The sequence below is a fragment of the Haliotis rufescens genome, unplaced genomic scaffold, assembly GCF_023055435.1.
Source record: "Haliotis rufescens isolate VD_foot unplaced genomic scaffold, xgHalRufe1.0.p SCAF_8, whole genome shotgun sequence".
Lineage (NCBI taxonomy): Eukaryota > Metazoa > Mollusca > Gastropoda > Lepetellida > Haliotidae > Haliotis > Haliotis rufescens.
Window position 1 is genome coordinate 17,913,231 of NW_025964372.1, and position 20,741 is coordinate 17,933,971.

General features: G+C 42.4%; 1 protein-coding gene across 1 annotated transcript in view; it reads right to left on the reverse strand.

The window, feature by feature from the left end:
- Positions 1–20,079, reverse strand: part of LOC124142502 — a 34,314-nt gene extending 14,235 nt beyond the window's left edge. The window contains exons 1-13 of the mRNA XM_048389726.1: positions 19,971–20,079; positions 19,504–19,919; positions 15,787–15,936; positions 14,646–14,822; positions 13,886–13,969; positions 13,180–13,353; positions 11,663–11,765; positions 10,948–11,114; positions 9,830–10,021; positions 9,180–9,239; positions 8,031–8,279; positions 6,266–6,330; positions 229–577 (exon numbers count right to left, since the gene is read on the reverse strand). Of these exons, the coding sequence (XP_048245683.1) occupies positions 229–577; positions 6,266–6,330; positions 8,031–8,279; positions 9,180–9,239; positions 9,830–10,021; positions 10,948–11,114; positions 11,663–11,765; positions 13,180–13,353; positions 13,886–13,969; positions 14,646–14,822; positions 15,787–15,936; positions 19,504–19,827 (2,094 nt within the window). The 5' untranslated portion in view covers positions 19,828–19,919; positions 19,971–20,079. The remainder of the gene's footprint in view (positions 1–228; positions 578–6,265; positions 6,331–8,030; positions 8,280–9,179; positions 9,240–9,829; positions 10,022–10,947; positions 11,115–11,662; positions 11,766–13,179; positions 13,354–13,885; positions 13,970–14,645; positions 14,823–15,786; positions 15,937–19,503; positions 19,920–19,970) is intronic.
- Positions 20,080–20,741: the final 662 nt, after the last annotated feature.

The following is a 20,741-nucleotide window of genomic DNA, read 5'->3' on the forward strand; positions in this document are numbered from 1 at the left end:
GCCTCTTACGACAAGCATAGTCGCCTCTTGCGACAAACACAGTTGCCTCTTTCCACAAGCATAGTCGCTTCTTTCCACAAGTATAGTCGCCTCTTACAGCAAGCATAGGATGCTGAAGGACTATATTCCCCTAGGGGGTTGTAGTTGTCACCTGCTTTACGTCACTGACGGTTTTGAAAATGAATCCTATGCCATGTAAAAAGAATACAAACAGTAAAGAATTCTCACCTCAAAGTGCACCTTCCCGTCCTTCACCCAGCCAATCACCACATCAGCGGGGTACATGTTGCCATGGTTAGAAATACCGAAGCCTACGTAGCCCCTGGTTTTCACGTGAGCTTCAAACTGGATGTGCGTGGAGTTTGCCCACCAGAACAGGAAGTAGTTCCCCGTGGCGTCCATCTGGGCGAACCTGCTGTAGGTCTCCGTGGGGGTGGGGAAGTTCGGGGGGTACACTCCTGTGTTCTGAGTTGGCTTGTTCGTCACAGATTTAGGTGCTGCAGCTGACAGCGTCACCATTAAGGCAACGATAACGACCACGAGACGATGCATATTTCTGTAAGTCCTTCTGGAGCGTCAGGACTGAAAACTGATGTCTCTGCCGACAATGTCTACATGAGACCGACCCAAGCTGTCGGATTTTATATACGATGGGAAATTTCACGTTCCTGACCCTGATCTGATGCGGGGGGATATGGTGATTCGTCATTGTCATGGATCAGGACTGTCAACAACCGATAAGATACTATCGTATCTTCACTACACGACCCTATGTCACAACCTCGTGGTTTGTGAAGACATGACGCACACTTTCGTGTGGTGAAAATATTGCGACATATGTCAAAAACCTTTCCACAATGCGGTGTTCCCGGCTTGGTCGTCATGACGACGAAGTGTACAAGTCTACCATTTCAGTTCAGTAGGTTGTTAGGGAAATTAAGATAGCCTAGTTTGCGGTTATAAAGTCATGGCTACTCCATGGATAATTCATGACTGTCAGCTTATACTTAACGTAGTTCAGCGGTGGTGTTGGCCGGTTGGTTAAAGCATTCGGTTGTCACGCCTAAGACCACACTTCGATTCCCAACATGGGTAATATGTGAAGGCCATTTCCGGTGTTCCCCACCAAAGTGTTGCTGGTACATTGTCAAAAGGGGCGTAAAACCACACACACTCACTAGCCAACTTAATTTGGGTAACACCTAATAATGGGTAAATGCTTACAAAGGTTTGTTATTTAATTTCTCACATAGAACCTATCGTTGGTCAAGTGCGGTAATGTTATTTCACTCGGGTGAGATTTCATTTTTATTTTCATCACTAATAATACCATAAAATGTGATCATTGTACATATTGACACATTGAATACTGAATGGTTTTGAAAAATGGATTCTACATAATTGTTAACAAACACTTAATGTAGGTGGGTTGTGGGGCAGCCCGGTGTTTAAATTAACGCCTAAAACCAGGCTTCGATTCCCTACATGGGTAAATTATGTGAAGGCCATTTCTTGTGTTCCCCATCAAAGTGTTGCTAGTACATTGTCAAAAGAGGCGTAAAACCATACACACTCACTAGCCAACTTAACTTGGGTAACACCTAATGGGTAAATGCTTACAAAGGTTTGTTATTTAATTTCTCACTTAGAACCTATCGTTGGTCAAGTGCGGTGATGTTATTTCACTTGGGAGAGTTCATTTTTATTTTCCCAGATAGATACTCATTTCATCACTAAATATACAATAAAATGTGATCATTGTAAACATTGAATACTGAATGTTTTTGTAAAAGTGATAGAATAAATTTTGGTCTCAAGTCTTAATTCGTGACATGGCAAAAGTATTGCCGATACGGCGTTCAATTTTAACTCAATTTACCACTATTGCAATAATAGTCGTTTCGCTCGTTTCCATGGTCTTTGTGTTCGTGTTTGACTAACTTGGCCCTTATCTCCAATACATTACTGTAGCTGATAACGCATGTCCAGAATATGGGATACTCTGGGTCGCGTGGTGCTTGTCAGTTATTAACCTATACACAGCCGCAAGGAGGGGGGTTGGGGGAACGGGGTTGTAGTGAGTAGTGTAGGGCCCAGTCAAAACGGACCCGTTCGCCTTCAGCATGATTCAGTTTCCAGGACCAAAGTACAACTGTGAAATGATAAGGAATAAACAATGACATGTATTGGGAGGGGTAGGGTGATGTGTAGAGTATAGGTTATGGCTTTGCTGGGGTGCATTCATGTATCTAAATTTATGAACAGGTTTATTTTCCTTCTGGCTTTATTGACAGTAAAGACAAGATAATTTTATGAATGACAATTTCTTTATTATATTATGATATGACGTTTCGCTATACCGTTGTCAAGCAAGAGCCACCTTGTCTTCACTAAAGTGCCAATCAAACAGTGGTTTTAATGAGCTAAATAATTATGTCAGGTAGTTTGTGTTTTTAGAAATAATAAATAGAATGTTTCGGATTCTAATGAGGGAGATATTTGTTTTCGAATTACTCGCAGGCCAACCATCTCCACACGCATAAAAAGAAACACTAAAAGACAAACATCCAAAAACAAACAACCAATAAGAATCAACTAACGAAACAAATTCAAAAATAAACATCCAACAACTGTAGTGTTATATTGCAGTGGAGGCAGGAAGTTTATTTGGGATGATTGTTAGTGGCATAAAAGCGCTCATTAAATGTTACGTGTTTGTGATACTCCCGGCGTCTGAAGTTTGAGTAGGCTCCATTGTTGTTTACAGTCCAAGCTCTGTTCCAGCTCTTGTCATCTTCGTTCCTTTCCCGGTATAGAGAGCTCCGCCGTGAATAGCTTGATTACAATGGCACTCTCCTACCCAGAGTTCCATGCGGCCGGCAGCCAACCAAGCATAGTACCTCTGCCACAGGCCCGCGTCATGTGACGATTCGTCACATCTTTCACAGTCCATTCAAGATATTGCATATGCTTTTCATACGTTTCATGTTTGACAAGTCTACACATTTTCTAAAACAAATGTCAAAGAATGATTACGGTTCATGAAGAAATTATCCTAATTACGTGAAAATCTACTTGTTTTTGCGTAGGTATCCTTTGTTTACATTGGTTGTACGGCTCCACGTGCTGTCATCGAAGCCCAACGGAGAGCTAGCGATACAGTCACTTTGATGTATAAATATATATTGTCATGCAACTCACTGTCGCAGTTGTAGTAGCATATCTATATAATTATGCAAAACAATATGTAAAGCGCCCCCAAATACTTGCATTGGTCCGTTCTATACTGATTTCTGAAAAAGCGCGTTTGTTTACAAACAAGAGAAACGTACGGTCACGTGATATGCAAATTAGCCTGTGGCAGTGGCGTTATGCTGAGTCACCACTGCGCAGGAGCGTGTTACAATGGTTGATTCACTTCCGGGACTTACTTCGCGAGGTAACAATTCTAGAGGATTGGCTATACCTATATAACATCAAGGCGAAGGCAATTCGAGGCCGTCTAAGCTCAGACTTGTGACTTATCTACTTGCCCTGTGCCCACTGGAGACATATCGGAAAAGACATCGACTTTTTGCCGGTCTGCAACACCTGTATTCCTGCATTCAAGAAGGTAGCAAGTGCCTCCTTCAAAACATTCAAATGTGATAAATTCTGGACACTTGTGAGTGCTCTGACGTCAGTATTAGGGCCTGTTATTGTAGCTATTTGACCCATTGTGTTGTCTTTAATATGATTGTAAACCTCATCCTGTGTGTTTCAAGATAATTTGTATTCATTGGTATTGTGTGGTTAGGTACTGATTTCGCAATTTTAGTTCTGTACGAACCGATTTGTGGGTTAACCTTCGCGTTTCAACAACAAGCATCCCAAATTAAACTGATGCGCCGTGATATAACTGAAATATTGTTCAAAGCGGTGTTTAACCAAACTCACCTGCTCTTCATATTTGTCAGTCCAAATTCGATCACATGCTACATTTGCACATCAGCTGACGACAGTGTTAAGACCGCATCCATGGTCTTGTGGATAGAGCGTCTGCCATGAGAGCGGAAGATCATGGGTTCGATCCCCGACCGCGCAATACCAGAGGACGAGAAAAGATGGTATTTGTTGTTAGCCTGCCTGACACTCAGTGTTAAGGTTGTTTTGTTTTTTTGTTTAACGCTACATTCAGCAATATTCCAACTATATGACGGCGGTCTGGAAATAATCCAGTCTGGACTAGACAGTCTAGTGACTGACATCATGAGCATCGATCTACGCAATTTAGATCCGATGACCTGCATAAACCCGATCCAGTGAGTCGCTTCCTACGACAAGCATGGACTGCCTTGAATATAGCTTCATTGTCTGTAACAACGTGATCTGCGTTGCAGTATAATAGGTTTAAATCAACAGGTATGTTATGAACACTATTTGAAAGGTTGTTACACATAATTTCACGTTGATGACTAAACAATGTACATTCCGTGAGACAATGATAATATGCATTTTCGCATGTATATTGAACTTGTACAGTTCAGGTGATCTTTTATACCAGTTCTGTATATATCATAATTTAATTGACTGCACATGTCTCAGTTCTGTCTGTAAGATATCTTTCTCCCTTTTCCATATGCTAAGTACGCAGGTGACGTTGGGTGGTGCTTTTATAAAGACTTTTTAAAACAAGAAATCGTAGAATTTCAGTCTGATAACAAAATAGAATTCCACAATCGGAAAGTCGATGGGTAAAAGGAATCACACGAATGTCTTGTTAGAGGAATACTGATGTTTTCAGAGTTTCTGAGGCTTTATGAGTTTTTTCGCAGCAACGGTTCTTTGTAGAATAATCAGTTTGGTAGAGCGGAGCCATATTATGATAAATTTTAAAGAAAATATAAACTTTACGGGTTTGTTTTTGCTCAACTAAGGGTTCCCAACCGGTTTCGTAATAGAATGAATGCCTGGTGGCATATTTAGGTAGACAAGTTACAAAGCGTGCAACTTCTAATTGTTCTAATTTCTCACTGTGTTCTATGACAAGACCATTTGTAACTGGCTTCAAGTGTGATACCCAAGTGCTTATGACTATTTACAGAACTGATTTGTTTTGACATTATTCTCTTCACAGATGAGTCCAGGTTTCATCTGGACATCTCTGGTGGTCGTGCAAGGGTCGACAGGCGTTAAGGGGAACGTTTTAGCGACGCTTGCGTTACTCAACGTCGTCGTTTTGGGGGTGGAAGTGTAATGGTATGGGTTGGCAGCACAACTTATGGGAGAACACAACTCATCATCGTTTGAATGCCCTACGCTCCCGGCACCACATCGTTCGAGATCATGGTCTTCCCTTTGTGCACATACAGGGACGTAACGCTACGTTACAGCAAGATTCTGCCCACTCACACGTTCTACGTTTGGGAACAAACGTTTTGGGGCAGCATAACATTGCTGTACTGCCATGGTCGACTGTTTCTCCAGACCTCTCCCCCAGGATATGGAACGGCGCCTCAGACAGGACGGGAACCAGCCGGCATCGCTCAACTTAGGGTTCCCAGCCGGTTTCGTAATATAATGAATGCCTGGGGCATATTTAGGTAGACAAGTTACAAACCGTGAAACTTCTAATTTCTCTCTGTGTTCTATGACAGCATCTTTGGTTGACATTGATTGGGTTGTTACACCGCCCCTCTTGTGTCTCCTGTTACCGGGTATGGGTGTGTCAATACAAATGTTATGATAAAACATTGATCCGACGAATGATCAAATATTATGTTATTACTTTCAATTACTTATCATTTACACAATTCAGTGAAGCACTGTTACTTTTTCCCGTTGTACACACTGTTTCTGTAACCGCAAGAATGAATATACCATTGTCGAACATTGTTTCAATGGACAACAGTTAAAATTACTTTACATACTGTTTATATTCTAAAGCTTAATATATAATTTCTAAAGAGGACATTTTTTCTTATGACAAACAATGTTCCAAATTAATCCCACCCTCATAAACAAAAGAGAATAACCAGTATAAAATTATTCGCGGAAATAGATTCCATTGGGTGTAAAAGGCAATATAGCGGTTAAAAATATATGAGTGGATCAACGAAAATCAGATGTTCAGGAATAGGGTAAGCATGTCCTACCCAATATGCAGCAAAACAATATAAACAACATGGACCGCACGTACTATTTATTGGCAAGCAAAATTTTACATTTCAAAATATTCGGCATTTCGATTTTTGTATCTTCCATATCGACTTAGTTGGAGGCGCACTTGTCACTCATTGGCTTCACGTAGGGCGTGGTCACGGGGTCGGCCTGTGTCATTGTACTGAAGAACTGCAGACAGGAACACAGTGAATTGTCAAGAAGAGATGACTGGTCAGTTCAAGATAATCGTGACCCCACCACATTTCGTCACAAATAAATTCAACAAGTCTCATCATGTTTAAAGCAAACTAAAGGAGGACTAAAACGTTTTATAATATATTAGGGGCGGACCATTAGGGGGGAGCTCATAACAGCTCATAAGTTTGTGTAAATAAAATAAGTCCATCTGCTTGAACAAACATTGATCAGCCTCAACAAAAAGATTCGACCGCAATATAGCCATCCTCATCAATACAGAGTACTTCATGAGCAATCAAATCTCCCATTTGTCCATATCATGCAAGTCACTGTGTTATATCCTTGGACAAGGTTATTGACTCCGCTTGTCCCACTGAAACAGTTGCTGACTGTGATGGGAAATGAACATTAAGCATCATTTACCCTCACTTGAAAATAATACAACATAAACATAATTATATATTATTACAAATAGTTTATTGCAATAACCTAAACTGACGAGCAAAGAAAACCTTACCGACCAACATTGTTTGTTCCTAAAAACAGAACAGGACCAATTGTCAGGGAAGATACTTCTATTGTCAAAAGACATAAATTACCAACACCTTTACAAGTTATGCCATGAGAATCAAGCTGGCCACAAATGTACCCTATTGCAGTTTGAGATGCATCAGTTGTGCGGATGAAGGGTTTGTTTTGGTCGGAATATGCAAGGATGGGGGGCTGTTGTAATGGCTTGCTTTAGCTTTTCTGGTGCCTGTTGGCAATTGTTGGTCCATTCGAAAGACGCGTCTTCTTTCAGAAGATTGTATATAGGGGAGATGATGCCAGAAAGTTTTGGTACAAATCTGTGATAATGCCAGGCCATACCTAAGCAAAGGCGCATGTACTTGCATTGTCAAAAGACATGAGTTAATAACATCATTACAAGGTATGCCATGGTCTGTAAATAACGTCATGAGTATCGATCTTCGCAGTTGGATTGGTTGGTTGGTTTGTTTGTTGTTTAACGCCGCTCTCAGCAATATTCCAGCTATATGACGGCGGTCTGTAAATAATCGAGTCTGGACCAGACAATCCAGTGATTAATATCATGAGCATCGATCCACGCAATTGGGCTCAATGACATGCATCAACCAAGTAAGCGAACCTGACCACCCGATCCCGTAAGTCGCCTTTTACGACAATCATAGGCAAGCATGGGTTGCTGAAGACCTATTCTACCCCGGATCTTAACGGGTCTTCGCAGTTGGGATAAGATGGCATACATCAACTCGATGGTGCCTGATCACCCGATGGTCGCCTCTTATGACAAGCATGGGTTGTTAAAGATCACTTCTAACCCGGATGCGTCATACCACAATATGTAAAAAAAAGATACGAAGATAATTGTTGTTACCCTGCCTGGCGCTCGGCACAATAGGGACAAAAAATGACTGGTCTACTCGGATATATAATGTTTCTGAGTGGGGTATCCATGCTACACTCCGGCATGGTGTGTATATAGCACTATAAAACCGGAATTAGCCTGGACTAGCACAAACAAAAAGATTTGCTTAAATCAAATTCCCCAGGACTGTCAATTGACTTCCTCTAGCCTCATCTTCTTTTAACACCTGTTCAACGTTTTATTTGCTTGTAAAGCAAGAATAATATTCAGGTGTGGTATTGGAGCAGGTCCCGCTACTCACCGACATGGGCCCGGCATAATCCATGCAGGAGAGAGTGTAGACTGACTGGTCCGTGTTCTGCTGGAAGCTCTCTCTGATGGTCTGGTTCTTCCAGTCGAGAGTCTCCAGGTACTGAATCAGCGCCCTCTTCTCACCTCGATCTTTGATGTAGGCGTTGTACATGGCGAGACTCAGGCAGTTGGACATGGGCATTCGGGGATAGTACAGGATGAAGGTCAGACACATCTCGTCCTGTGTACTTAAACCTCCCTGTAACTCAGCAATTAATCAGTGTATCATGCGGGAAGAGTACAGGATGAAGGTCAGATACATTTCGTCCTGTGTACTTAAACCTCCCTGTAACTCATAGTCAGTGTATCATGCGGGGAGAGTACAGGATGAAGGTCAGACACATTTCGTCCTGTGTACTTAAACCTCCCTGTAACTCATAGTCAGTGTATCATGCGGGGAGAGTACAGGATGAAGGTCAGACACTACTCGTCCTGTGTATTTAAACCTCCCTGTAACTCAGCAATTAGTGTATCATGCGGGGAGAGTACAGGATGAAGGTCAGACACTACTCGTCCTGTGTACTTAAACCTCCCTGTAACTCAGCAATTAGTCAGTGTATCATGCGGAGAGAGTTCAGGATGAAGGTCAGACACATCTCGCCCTGTGTACTTAAACCTCCCTGTAACTCAGCAATTAGTCAGTGTATCATGCGGGGATAGTACAGGATGAAGGTCAGACACTACTCGTCCTGTGTACTTAAACCTCCCTGTAACTCAGCAATTAGTCAGTGTATCATGCGGGGAGAGTTCAGGATGAAGGTCAGACACATCTCGCCCTGTGTACTTAAACCTCCCTGTAACTCAGCAATTAGTCAGTGTATAGCAAACCTCCTCCTGCGTACTGACCGTCACCCAACCCATCCCCTATAACTCTGCAGCAAACTTCGTCATCCTGTGTACACATCAGTTAGTTTATTGTACAGAACATGTCTTCCCAAGTTAGTTCGGAAGAATAATCTCTCGTTACTTTAATATATGATTTTACGAAATAAAAAGTTTCGAAAACCTGCAGTATGTTTGTCGTAGTGTTAAAGTTTGTTTCCAATCTTAAGGACCCGAGGTCGATACATCACAAAACAGTATGGCAATCAATGCTTACAAATGTGAACTTGCCCTTCTCCTTTGACCTGTAGTCGCACTCGGTGATGATGGCGTCTCCCTGGAAGAGTACACAGTCAACAGTGAGTGAAAAAATGTAGTTCTACATAAGCATCATGGAGAAACATGAATTTTAAAGAGGGATGATGTTGAGCATAAATTTACATGTATGTTACCAGGACATGCAAGACCGGCAATATTTACACACTGGCTGGAAATAGAAACTGGTAGAAAACTTAATATCACTCGCGAAAAAAGATTTTGCAAACTATGTCAAGTTGGCCTAATAGAAAACGAGTTCATTTCCTGATAGTGTGCCCTGCATACACTCACCTACGCCATCTCTATATTCCTTCAAAATATTATTTACATCCAAATGTCCATAAGTTTAACATTCATTTACCTACAACCAACACAAAGCTGATTATTAATATCGCTAAATATCTGTATCACAGTAAAGAAGAGAGAACACGTATTTTATCATTGTGACTGTTGCCATAAATATGCCATACATTTTGTAAAAAGGGCCTGTGGCCTGTACTGTACTGAATAAAGATCTGAATATTTACTGCTTCGTGCAGATGTCTGAGATGTGGTTATCAATGGTTTAAATCTGATTGGTTAATTCGCGTTTATTGATTGGAGTATTACCACTTGCAGCTTCCTCTCGTGAGCCAGCAGTCTGGTTTCCTGGAAGTCAAAGTCGTAGCTGTCGTCCACGATGAGAGGTTCGATCTCTGTGCCGTTCCTGATGATGCGGGTCCTGATTCCCTTCCCAATAAGATGCGTGTGCTGGAACACTGCGAACACATTCATCTCCGGGGCAGTGGACCGAGTCAGGGACTGAAGATAGCCAAATATATACCATACACTGAGAGCCAAAGGAAAGTACACCGAGTTTGTTTTTCATGTAAATGAAAATTGAAATAGCTGTTATTAAATTTGATTATGTGTATTCACCATCACTTATTTTTTGTAATAAGTAATGTGTGGCTGGTTAATTGTGTGTACAAGTTGGTTCAATGAAGACATGGGTTATACTATATTTGGATATACCATGTAGTAGTTTTAAGTAGACTAAGCACCAATGCAGTTCCTTTTTTAATATAACATCTCTGACTTAAGATATTTTCAATTGATATATCATCATAAACTTAGAGGTATAGTTTCTTTTGATCCTCAGTTTAATTAGAGTTATCAAATACAGAGGTACACACACAACATCCTGTAAGCGATAGAGCCTGGTCTCGATAATATCAGGAGCATCAAATCATTGATCCTCATTCAAGTCAACACAATGACTGAGAATGGGAAAGTGGGGCAGGTGAATGAGTGAGGATTAAACGCTTATTTGGCCTGTGTATAAATTTATTGCTTTTTTCCAAGAGTGGAGTAGTGGGCACCTTTTTTCAGCGAGGATAAATACTGCTTTGACCTATATATCAATTGCATCGCTTTCTCCAAGAGTGTAATAATGGGTGAATGAGCGAGGATAGAAAGCTGCTTTGAACTATATACAAATCCATTGTATCGCCTTCTCCAAGAGTGGGGTAATGGGCGGGTAGGTGAGTAAGGACTTAACGCTGTTTTGACCTTCAGATCAGGTTTCTCGCTTTCTCCAAGAGTTGGCAGAATGAGTTAGTAAGGGAGGGTTTAACGCTGTTTTGGAGTATTTGTATAAGCTCGCCTACTGCTAGAGATTATAGAATGAAGACAGACTGGTGGACATGAAAAACAAGAAATGTGAAATTCGACAAGGAAGACGTTACCCTCTCCATACAGGCCATGCTGCAGTACCCCCGGGATTTGAAGGATTCGTACTCTGGAGGGATGATCTGGAAATTGTCTACCATGACACCAGTTTCCAGCACCCCGGCGTCGTGAAGTCGTAGGGTCGGCGTGTAGTGGATACGCATGCCGGAACTGTCGATGACCCCTGAGCCATGATAGAAAAATCTTTGTTTCACAAGGAGGCCGAAAATCCAGTGCGGAATGTTGGAAGCGCTCGTTAATGTTTCACATCGGTTGGGTGGTCATAAAAAAAACTTCTGTCGTCAGTTGTCGACTGTTCGCACACAAAAGTAACGATGGCGTTAACAGTTGTCTCGAATCATATTTCGAGGTTTGGGCATCATTAAGTTCAGGTTTGTTTTTAAGTGTTTAGAGACTGGTTAAGGGCTGAGGGACTGGGGTCTGTTGTCAGGGAAACAGTAGAGGGAGATAATCTCTATACGTACCTGCTTTAAGGGGTGGGGTTGTTATAGTGGGAGATAACCTCTATACGTACCTGCTTTAAGGGTTGGGGTTGTTATAGTGGGATATAATCTCCACATTTACCTGCTTTCAGGGTGGTGTTGTTACAGTTGGAGATAACCTCTATACGTACCTGCTTTCAGGGTGGGGTTGTTATAGTGGGAGATAATCTCCACATTTACCTACTTTCAGGGTGGTGTTGATACAGTTGGAGATAATATCTTTGGGTACCTGCTTTCAGGGTGGGGTTGTTATAGTGGGTCTCCAGCAGTAGGAAACTCGGGTCTTCTTTCGTTCCGAGGGGTAATCCCGCATCATCAGGAAGATAGAACGGCTGAAGAAATGGTAGGAATTATTTTTAATTAATTCATAAGTATTCCTATTATTTACCAGCATTTACACTGTCAAGTCATACATCAATATAATCTCAACATACACTCAACAGAAAACGAGAGCGTGACCAGACGGTAGAGGCAATCTATTTTCATCAGACAGCGAGTGTGTGATTTGGGCTTCACGCCACTTTTAGCAATATTCCAGCAATATCACGTTGGTTGACAACATCTTCACGCATTGTACACACGTGGGAATCGAACCCGGGCCTTCGACGTGTCGAAAGAACGCTTTAACCACTAGGCTACCTACCCACACCTCAGTGAGCAAGTGACGTCAAGCTGGAACACAGATGGCAAGTGACACTTGTTATTATCCGGGTTTTACAAACCATGCATCAGTGCACGTGTATTATCGCCAAGACACCTCACACAGTAGCAATGACATTATGTCTGGCCTCCTGTGTGGACGATCTTAGCGCGCAGGCGATCGCAATACCCATTATTTTAACGCGGCATGTTGGCATTGCGGAATGGTTCCAGGTCGCCAATCCGTGCTCAGCAATTCAAGCTGGAAGAACCTGCGTCTCCCTGGTGATGTATTATAAGTGCCTCTTCCGTTTGTTTATGTTTATGTTTTGTTCAGTTCCTTTTGTTCTTTAACGCCGAGCTCGGCACTATTCCTGCTTTAGTACGGCGTTCTGTAAATAATCGAGTCTGAACCAGACAACCCAGTAATATGAGCAACTCTCCACACCGTCCGGCTCCCTTGACAAACAATGAACCAAGTAACCGGGGACCTAAGCTACGCATAGTTGTAGTAGTAGTAGTAGTAGCAGTAGTAGTAGTAGTAAAAGTAGTAGTAGCAGCAGCAGTAGTAGTAATAATGATAGTAGTAGTAGTAAAAGTAGCATTAGTAGTAGTAGTAAAAGTAGTAGTAGTACTAATAAGAATAGTAGTAGTACTAATAGTATTAGCATTAGTAGTGGTAGTAATAGTAGCAGTAATGGTAGCAGTTAGTAGTAGTAAAAATAGTAGTAGTAGTTGTAATAATAGTAGTGGTAGTAATACTAGTAGTAGTGGTAGTAGTAGTGGTAGTAGTAATAGTAGTAGTAATAGTAGTAGTGCTAGTAATAGTAGCAGTAATAGTAGTAGTAATAGTAGTAGTAGTAATAGTAGCAGTAATAGTAGTAGTAATAGAAGTAGCAGTAGTAGCAGCACTAGTAGTAGTAGTAGTAGTAGTAGTAGTAGTAGTAGTAGTAGTAGTAGTAGTAGTAGAAATGTGCCACATCCATACCCTTAAGCATGCTCATAGCGCTACATAATAACCCCGGTCAATGAGTCACTGTGCACGCAATTTTCAGTCCCAGCTCCCTAGGGAGTATTCAACCAAAGTTTTATGAGAACGAGGCTCACCTCTCCTCCAACGGCCCAGGCAAGGAAGACGGCTGTACAGGCCCGAAGCAGGGGGTCTCTCTCGCGGTAGCAGTGGTAGTCCATCAGGTCGTACTTGTCATCCAGCTTGGGACACGTGTACAGAACCATGTGGTGGACGATATCCACGTTGCCAGGGGTGATGACAGGTTCATACTGGGGATTGCAGGGACACAATGACGGAGTGATTCAGTGCAGTGATAAGATGAATCAAGGTCATGACAAGATTATCCTAGGCAATGACAAGTTCATGACATTTTCATTTTACTTTTTGACATTTTCGCTTCACATTTCAGCGATTCAATAGCTACTTGAAAGTACATTTTCCATTTTTCCGGTTGTATTTATACATGATTTATCTCATATTTGTATGACAAATTGTGTTAATTTGCAAAAGGGTACGATAAAAGTAAGTGAAATATCAAAATATTGAAAAACAGACTCCATGTCCCTTATGGGCCACCGTAACAATAAGGGAATTCACCAAGGACGGTTTGGCTTGCACTATAAGACCAGCATACATCCGAACTAGTGAAAAAAACCACAAACACTATATTAGGTGATATATTATGTTTAGATATTAGGTGACAATGATAATCAATGCACCCACGTACCAATGTGGTGATAATCATTACAAATACTCCTACAGTCACGTGATCGTGATCGTGACACCATTTATTCAACTTACCATGATGAGGTGGTGTTTCTTTGGAAGTACGGGCACCTTGAAGACGGTGCAATGGTAGAAGGTGCCAACGGCAGGCACGTGGAACTGTTGGAATAAAGACATGCACGTTCTGGCATCAGGTATCATAAGTCAAAAGAAGACGGGAATCACAACAAATGTTGTTGCGGAAACATCTCGCAGATGAGGGCCGGGATAAACTGGAATGAATTATTTGTTATTTTACACTGTATGGTCTGAAGAAGGAGCAGGTACAGCTTTGCTTAACCGTCTTGCTATATTCAGGGCCCCGTTCCTCTAAGCGATCTCAGCGCTGAGACAATCTAACTCCCATAGACTTAACATAGACTTACGACAACGTAGTACTAAGACGATCGTAACTCCCATACTTTAACATAGACTTACGACAAAATAGTACTAAGACAATCGTAACTCCCATACTTTAACATAGACCTACGACACGTAGTACTAAGACAATCGTAACTCCCATACTTTAACATAGGCTTACGACAACGTAGTACTAAGAAAACCGTAACTCCCATACTTTAACATAGGCTTACGACAACGTAGTACTAAGAAAATCGTAACTACCAAACTTTAACATAGACCTACGACAACGTAGTACTAAGAAATCTGAAAATATAAAGATTCCGCAATTGAAAGATTTGAATAATTCCTAGAACATTTGACGTTACAAGTGAGGTACAGCGTGGTTGCATTATTGTGTGGTGAAGATGTCGTAGTGACGAGGTAGCCTCCTCACCTTCTGGTTCTTCATGTCGAAGTGCTGGGTGTCAGCTGGCATCACCTTCAAGGTCGGGGTCATGTCCAACAGCAAGAGACTCTTGGAGCCCCGTCTGCCGGCCCCATGGTAGATCAGGCCAGTCTCGTGGATGGGGTCATCGGGGTGGTAAGAGAAGATGGCCTTCGTCGTCCCCTCCTGGGGGAGACAATATATGCATAAGTAAGAAACAAATTGAGTGAGGGAGTGGCTGATTTGTTTTACGCCGCTTTAAACAATAATCCAACAATATCACCAGAGGGGAGAAGGGAAGGTGCGGCTCGGAATGGGTTTCAAATGCTGAATTCATGTTTGTAACCGAACCCGGGCCTTACGTCATATCTAAATATGCTAAAGGAAAAAAGTAAATGTGCTTCATATAAAGTTCAATAAAAATAAATATATTCTCAAATTAAATAATGCAGCTTGCAATACATATTAATGAAGATATATTTTCGGCTTAAAGGGCGTGATTCACGATGCAAGAAATTTCACCTGGACAGCGCGGATGGTCGTGCAAGGGTCTACAAGGGAGAATATTATAGCGCCGCTTGCGTTACACAAAGTCGCAGTTCGTTGCACGTGTTGTAACAAACTTTTTTGGGCAGCTTAACATTGCTGTACAGCCATGACCGGCCGTTTCTCCAGACCGTTACCCAAAAGAACAATTCTGAGATGAGATGGACCGACGCCTACGACAGGATCAGAACCAGCCGCTAACTCCAGCTTAGTAGGGCCAGTCTTCGGTTGACATTTGGAACAACAGGCTGCTTTCAATCAGCTGGTGTCTTCAGTGCGCCGCCGCTGACTCGCCTGTATCAACGCACATGGTGGTCACACCCAATATGGATTGATTTGTTTTAGGGCGTGTCTCTCTGTCTCTTGTCACCAGGTATGGGTTTTGACCATGAATTTGCTTCAATAAACATTGCTCAGACGGGTGACCAAATATTACGCTGCTGCTGTCAATAACTTAACATTTACAGCACTTTATTTATATGAAGCACACTTACCCTTTTTCGGCAGTATACATTAACAAAACAGACTGTTCCCTGTGCCAGATTCCATTACATCCGGTTTGATAACGAAGTGTTAATAATAATATCCAACTAGGTTACTCTACCTTGATTACAAAGTCCTGCTTCTCATCACAAGTGTCGAGTGCTCGAGAAAACTTTAACACGGTGCCGAAGTCGTTCTCGAAGCCGGCGATAATGGTCCAGTCCTGAGAGTCGTCGATGATTGGTTCATAATAACCGATTGCGTGGCGGTCCTGAAAGAAACCATACAATGATAACAGTGAGGAGTGAGCATTGTTTTACGCCGCTTTTAGCAATATTCCAGCAATATCACGGCGGGGGACACCAGAAAAAAGGCTTCACGTACCGTACCCATGTGGGGAATCGAACCCGGGCCTTCAGTGGGCGAGCAAACGTTTTAACCACTAGGCTACCCCTCCACCCCACCAATTATAAAAGGAAACACAGCTGTGGATCGCATTTAAAAACAACAACCGTTTACACACATTATAACATGCATAATTCTGACATTTACTACTCAAAAGAATTAGGGACCACTCAATTCCTTTCAATGGCATGACAGATTAACTACTATAATATGAATTTCAAAGAATCGGAGTGTCCGTTACTTTTATTAGTGGTATATATTTTTGTTTCACCTCAGCCCCATATATCTATACTTCATGGCGAGTAATCAATTGTACAAATTTGACTAACGATCTTTGCAACAATACAAAACAAGGAGAACCATAATTCCTCCCATAAACATGTAAATCTTGAGTCTGGCAGTAAACATCAAGAATAAACACTGTCACGTAACTCTTGATAAACATGCAAGTTGTTAATCGTGTTCTTTTACCTTAAAGCAATAACCAAGCGGTAATTGAATAAACAAGATTGGTTGGTTGGTTTTTATTTTAACGCCGCACTCAGCAATATTCCTGCTATATGACGGCGGTCTGTAAATAATCGACCAGACAATCCAGTGATTGATATCATGAGCATCGATCCACGCAATTGGGATCGATGACATGCATCAACCAAGTCAGCGAGCCTGACCACCCGATCCCGTAAGTCGCCTTTTACGACAATCATATTCGCCTTTTACGGCAAGCATTGGTTGCTGAAGACCTATTCTACCCCGGATCTTCACGGGTCGAATAAACAAGGAAAGCTTCTTATCCACGGACATGAATTCCTAGTATCCATTAAATGCTGATGCAGCACATCAACTTCGCATCTAAGCAAGTGTTTAAATAAATACAAGATCTCGACCAAAATTATTTGCAAATAAATACTTAACAATAAAAAAACATGAAAAAGATGACACAAATCTTACAGAAGAATATATAAACTAGTGTCCAAAAGAAACGACACCACCTGTTTGCAACGACATAAAAGAAAAACTAAACAATGCAGAAGTTTAGGATTGGTGTTATGCTTTTGAGAAATCCTTTCACAACATCTGTACAAAAATTTCATGTCAATAAAATCTGTACAACCAATATGACAAGCCTTTAAAGAAGGGTGGGGTCGAAAAATGAACATTTCGTTAGAGCACTGATCACAGAAACAACGGGAAATGTCACACCACACGACTCAAAGTCAAGTCAGTAGCGGGTATGTCCACCGTGAGCATCAATACATGCCAGAACACGCCTACGGACTGATGACGTCAAACATCTGATGACGTTGGGAGTGATGCGTTGCCATTCCTCGAGGAGACATCGTTCCAAGTCCTGGACGTATGGAGGCACACGGCGACGTCGGATTTGCCGATCGAGGTGGTCCCATAAGTGCTCGATGGGATTCATGTCCGGTGAACATGCGGGCCATGGCAAAACCTGTACGTTGGCGTCGGCAAGGAAGTTCTGTGTCAATCTTGCTGTGTGTGGCCTTGCATTGTCATGATGGAAAAGGAGTCCACGAGGCTGTTGCTGAATAAAGGGCACCACAACAGGCCGTAGGATGTCATCAAGATAACGCTGTGCATTCAGGTTTCCACGAATTACGACAAGCATCGTTTTGACGTCACCACATATGCCACCCCAAACCATTAACCCTCCACCTCCAAACGGCCGGACCTGTTGGATACAGTTAGGCGCCAAACGTTCACCAAATCGTCGGTATACAAGCTGCCGTCCATCGTTTCTGAAGATGAGGAATCTGCTCTCATCAGAGAACATAACACGTGCCCAGTCCCGCCGTTGCCAACGTCGAACTCGCCTGGCCCAGATCAGTCTGTTGTTCCGGTGTCGAGGCGTCAGGAGCGGTCCGCGGTAGGGATGACGTGGCCGGATACCATACTGCCGTAGTCTCCTGTAGACGGTCTGTCGACTGATCCTGTGTCCCAGTGCTGTAGCCGCCGTGGACGTCGCTGTTACGGTGCGGTTCCTAAGGTGTAATACCCGGATGTAACGATCTTCACGGGGCGTGGTTACTCGTGGTCTTCCACTCCTGGGCCTGTCTGACGTCTGACCTGTCTGACGTAACCGCTGCATCAACCTGGTGATAGTGATGCGTGCGCAGCCCAACCTTCTGGCGACGTCGACGTGTGACGCTCCTTGTTGGACCATTCCAACGGCTCTCTCTCTCTCGATGGCTGTCAAACGTGGCATATCTTGTGTTCTTTTTGTTGCTGTGATATCAACGTGTCTGATCAGCCGTTTTTTACAGTTTTTCTGCACGTGCAGAACATGCTAGAGAGGGAAATGTCACTTTCACGAAATTTACGTTTTTTCCCAGAAGTGATCACGTGTTCCCGGTATTTTTTATCGACTATGCTGTGTTTGGGATGTGCAATACAAATTGGCATGTTTTCATACTTGACAATTCACTTAGTAAAAAACAATTTTGAAAATAAATTGGTATCGTTTCTTTTGGACACTAGTTTATACATACGGCATTGTAAGCAATGTCAGCTTCATGAATATAATTATGAAAGTTAAAGAAATCCCTCCCTTCATCAAAATAAAAAAAACATTTTTGTGTTTTGTTGAAATTGTGATCAGCATTTTAAAGACGGCTTCATACGCGAATCACAATTGTTACGTCAAACTCCTCACAGCGATAGCCTGTTGACATTGCTCTCTAAACTATCTCAGCTCCCCACTGTAGTCGGCGGCCTACAACTATGCTTGGAGTTGAATTTGCAACCAGCTAATCAATATGTTGACAAATATGACTGACGTGACGCTGAATACTCTTCCCCTAGCTAAACTATTTTCTTGGTTTGTCAGTTTGATTTTTTTTTCATTTCATCTATGGGTTAAATGGTGAGGTGAGGTGAGTCGAAATGGGGTTTAACGTCGCGTCCAAGAGTATTGTACTTATATAATGACGTGCATGTGCGTGTGTGTGTTTGTGTGGCTGCTTGTACTAGTCCGGACGGATGCCGATTCATAGTGCTAGCACACTGATATACCATGCCGCAGTTTAACATGAATACCCCCACTTCGACACAGTATACTGACTCCGAGCCGACCAGCCTTTGTTTTAACCCCTTAAAGCCGTACGCCGGACAGGGTAACAACAAGTCCATCTTTTAACGTCTTTTGGTATAACGCGGCCGGGGATCGAAACCCCGACGTTCCGCTCTCCGGGATAGTAGCAATGTTATGGTTGGAAGATGGGTGCTTTTCCCTGTTGCAACACGCCCTTGGGACTCTGGCCGAGAAAAAATATAAAGATGGTAACTGCACTGGTTCGTGTTGATTGGGTGCTGTAAATACTAGTAAATGGAATACCCAAACGTCGTAAGGACAACGGACAACAGGCGAAATTGCCATGACAAGTGTGTACAAAAAGTAAAGAATTCTCACCTCAAAGTGCACCTTCCCGTCCTTCACCCAGCCAATCACCACATCAGCGGGGTACATGTTGCCATGGTTAGAAATACCGAAGCCTACGTAGCCCCTGGTTTTCACGTGAGCTTCAAACTGGATGTGTGTGGAGTTTGCCCACCAGAACAGGAAGTAGTTCCCCGTGGCGTCCATCTGGGCGAACCTGCTGTAGGTCTCCGTCGGGGTGGGGAAGTTCGGGGGGTACACTCCTGTGTTCTGAGCTGGCGTGTTCGTCACAGATTTAGGTGCTGCAGCTGACAGCGTCACCATCAAGGCAACGACAACAACTACGAGCCGAGCCATAGTTCTAGAACTTGTCTTCTGGCACTATCGTCTGATGTATGATGACGTCTGCTACCAGAAGCTGGTGTCCCAGGATGACTATACACTGGGTGAGATGAAAGAAAAGCGATCTGAACTTCTCTTCTCCGAAAGGCAAATCGTCGTGTGTGCTTCAAGTGCCGACACAGTTTATATACCAAGGACGGTTGTCATTACTCGTCCTGGTCATGTGGATAGAATATGTTTTTTATGAGTTCAGTATCACGCGGTGAATCATAGTGAGTCACTGATAGTAACAGTATCTGTCGGTATATTTACACACGTGTGTTGGCTATAAGTGTACCGGGTTATGCACAATGACTTTTACACTGAGACGGCTCATATCATCACCAAGGATCAATTATTGTAGGTTCGAATCCCAAATTCGAACCGATATTGCCCGGTGATGTTTCAGTGCCACACAATGTTATTGCTATTGTTGTTGTTGTTGTTATTGTTTTGTTTTGTTTTTTGTTGTTGTTCAGGGTTTCTGAGTGGGTGTATGTTTTGGCTGTTTCGTTATAACATATTGAAACAGTAGTGATTAAGAGAAGTGACATAATTAAGAAATGTGGTATAAAATAATTTATTCAAAATTTAATATAATAATTAAGTGTTGTCCATAATCAAAATGAGAAATGATGATAAAAATATGTTATGCATGAGTGACCTGGTGAGTTGGTTCTACGCCGCTTTTATCAGTATTTCAGCCATTATCAAGTGATGCATGTTTTAGACTTACCGACTTGGAGCAAAGAAGAAGCTTATTCGGGGCAATTCAAGGATTCGAAACCGCGATAATCGCATCCTGGCACACATAAGGGACGCAACTCTGCATGGGGAAAGTCCATGCTTTAGACTACTTAGCTGTTCATGCCTCCTGTGATAAATAATGA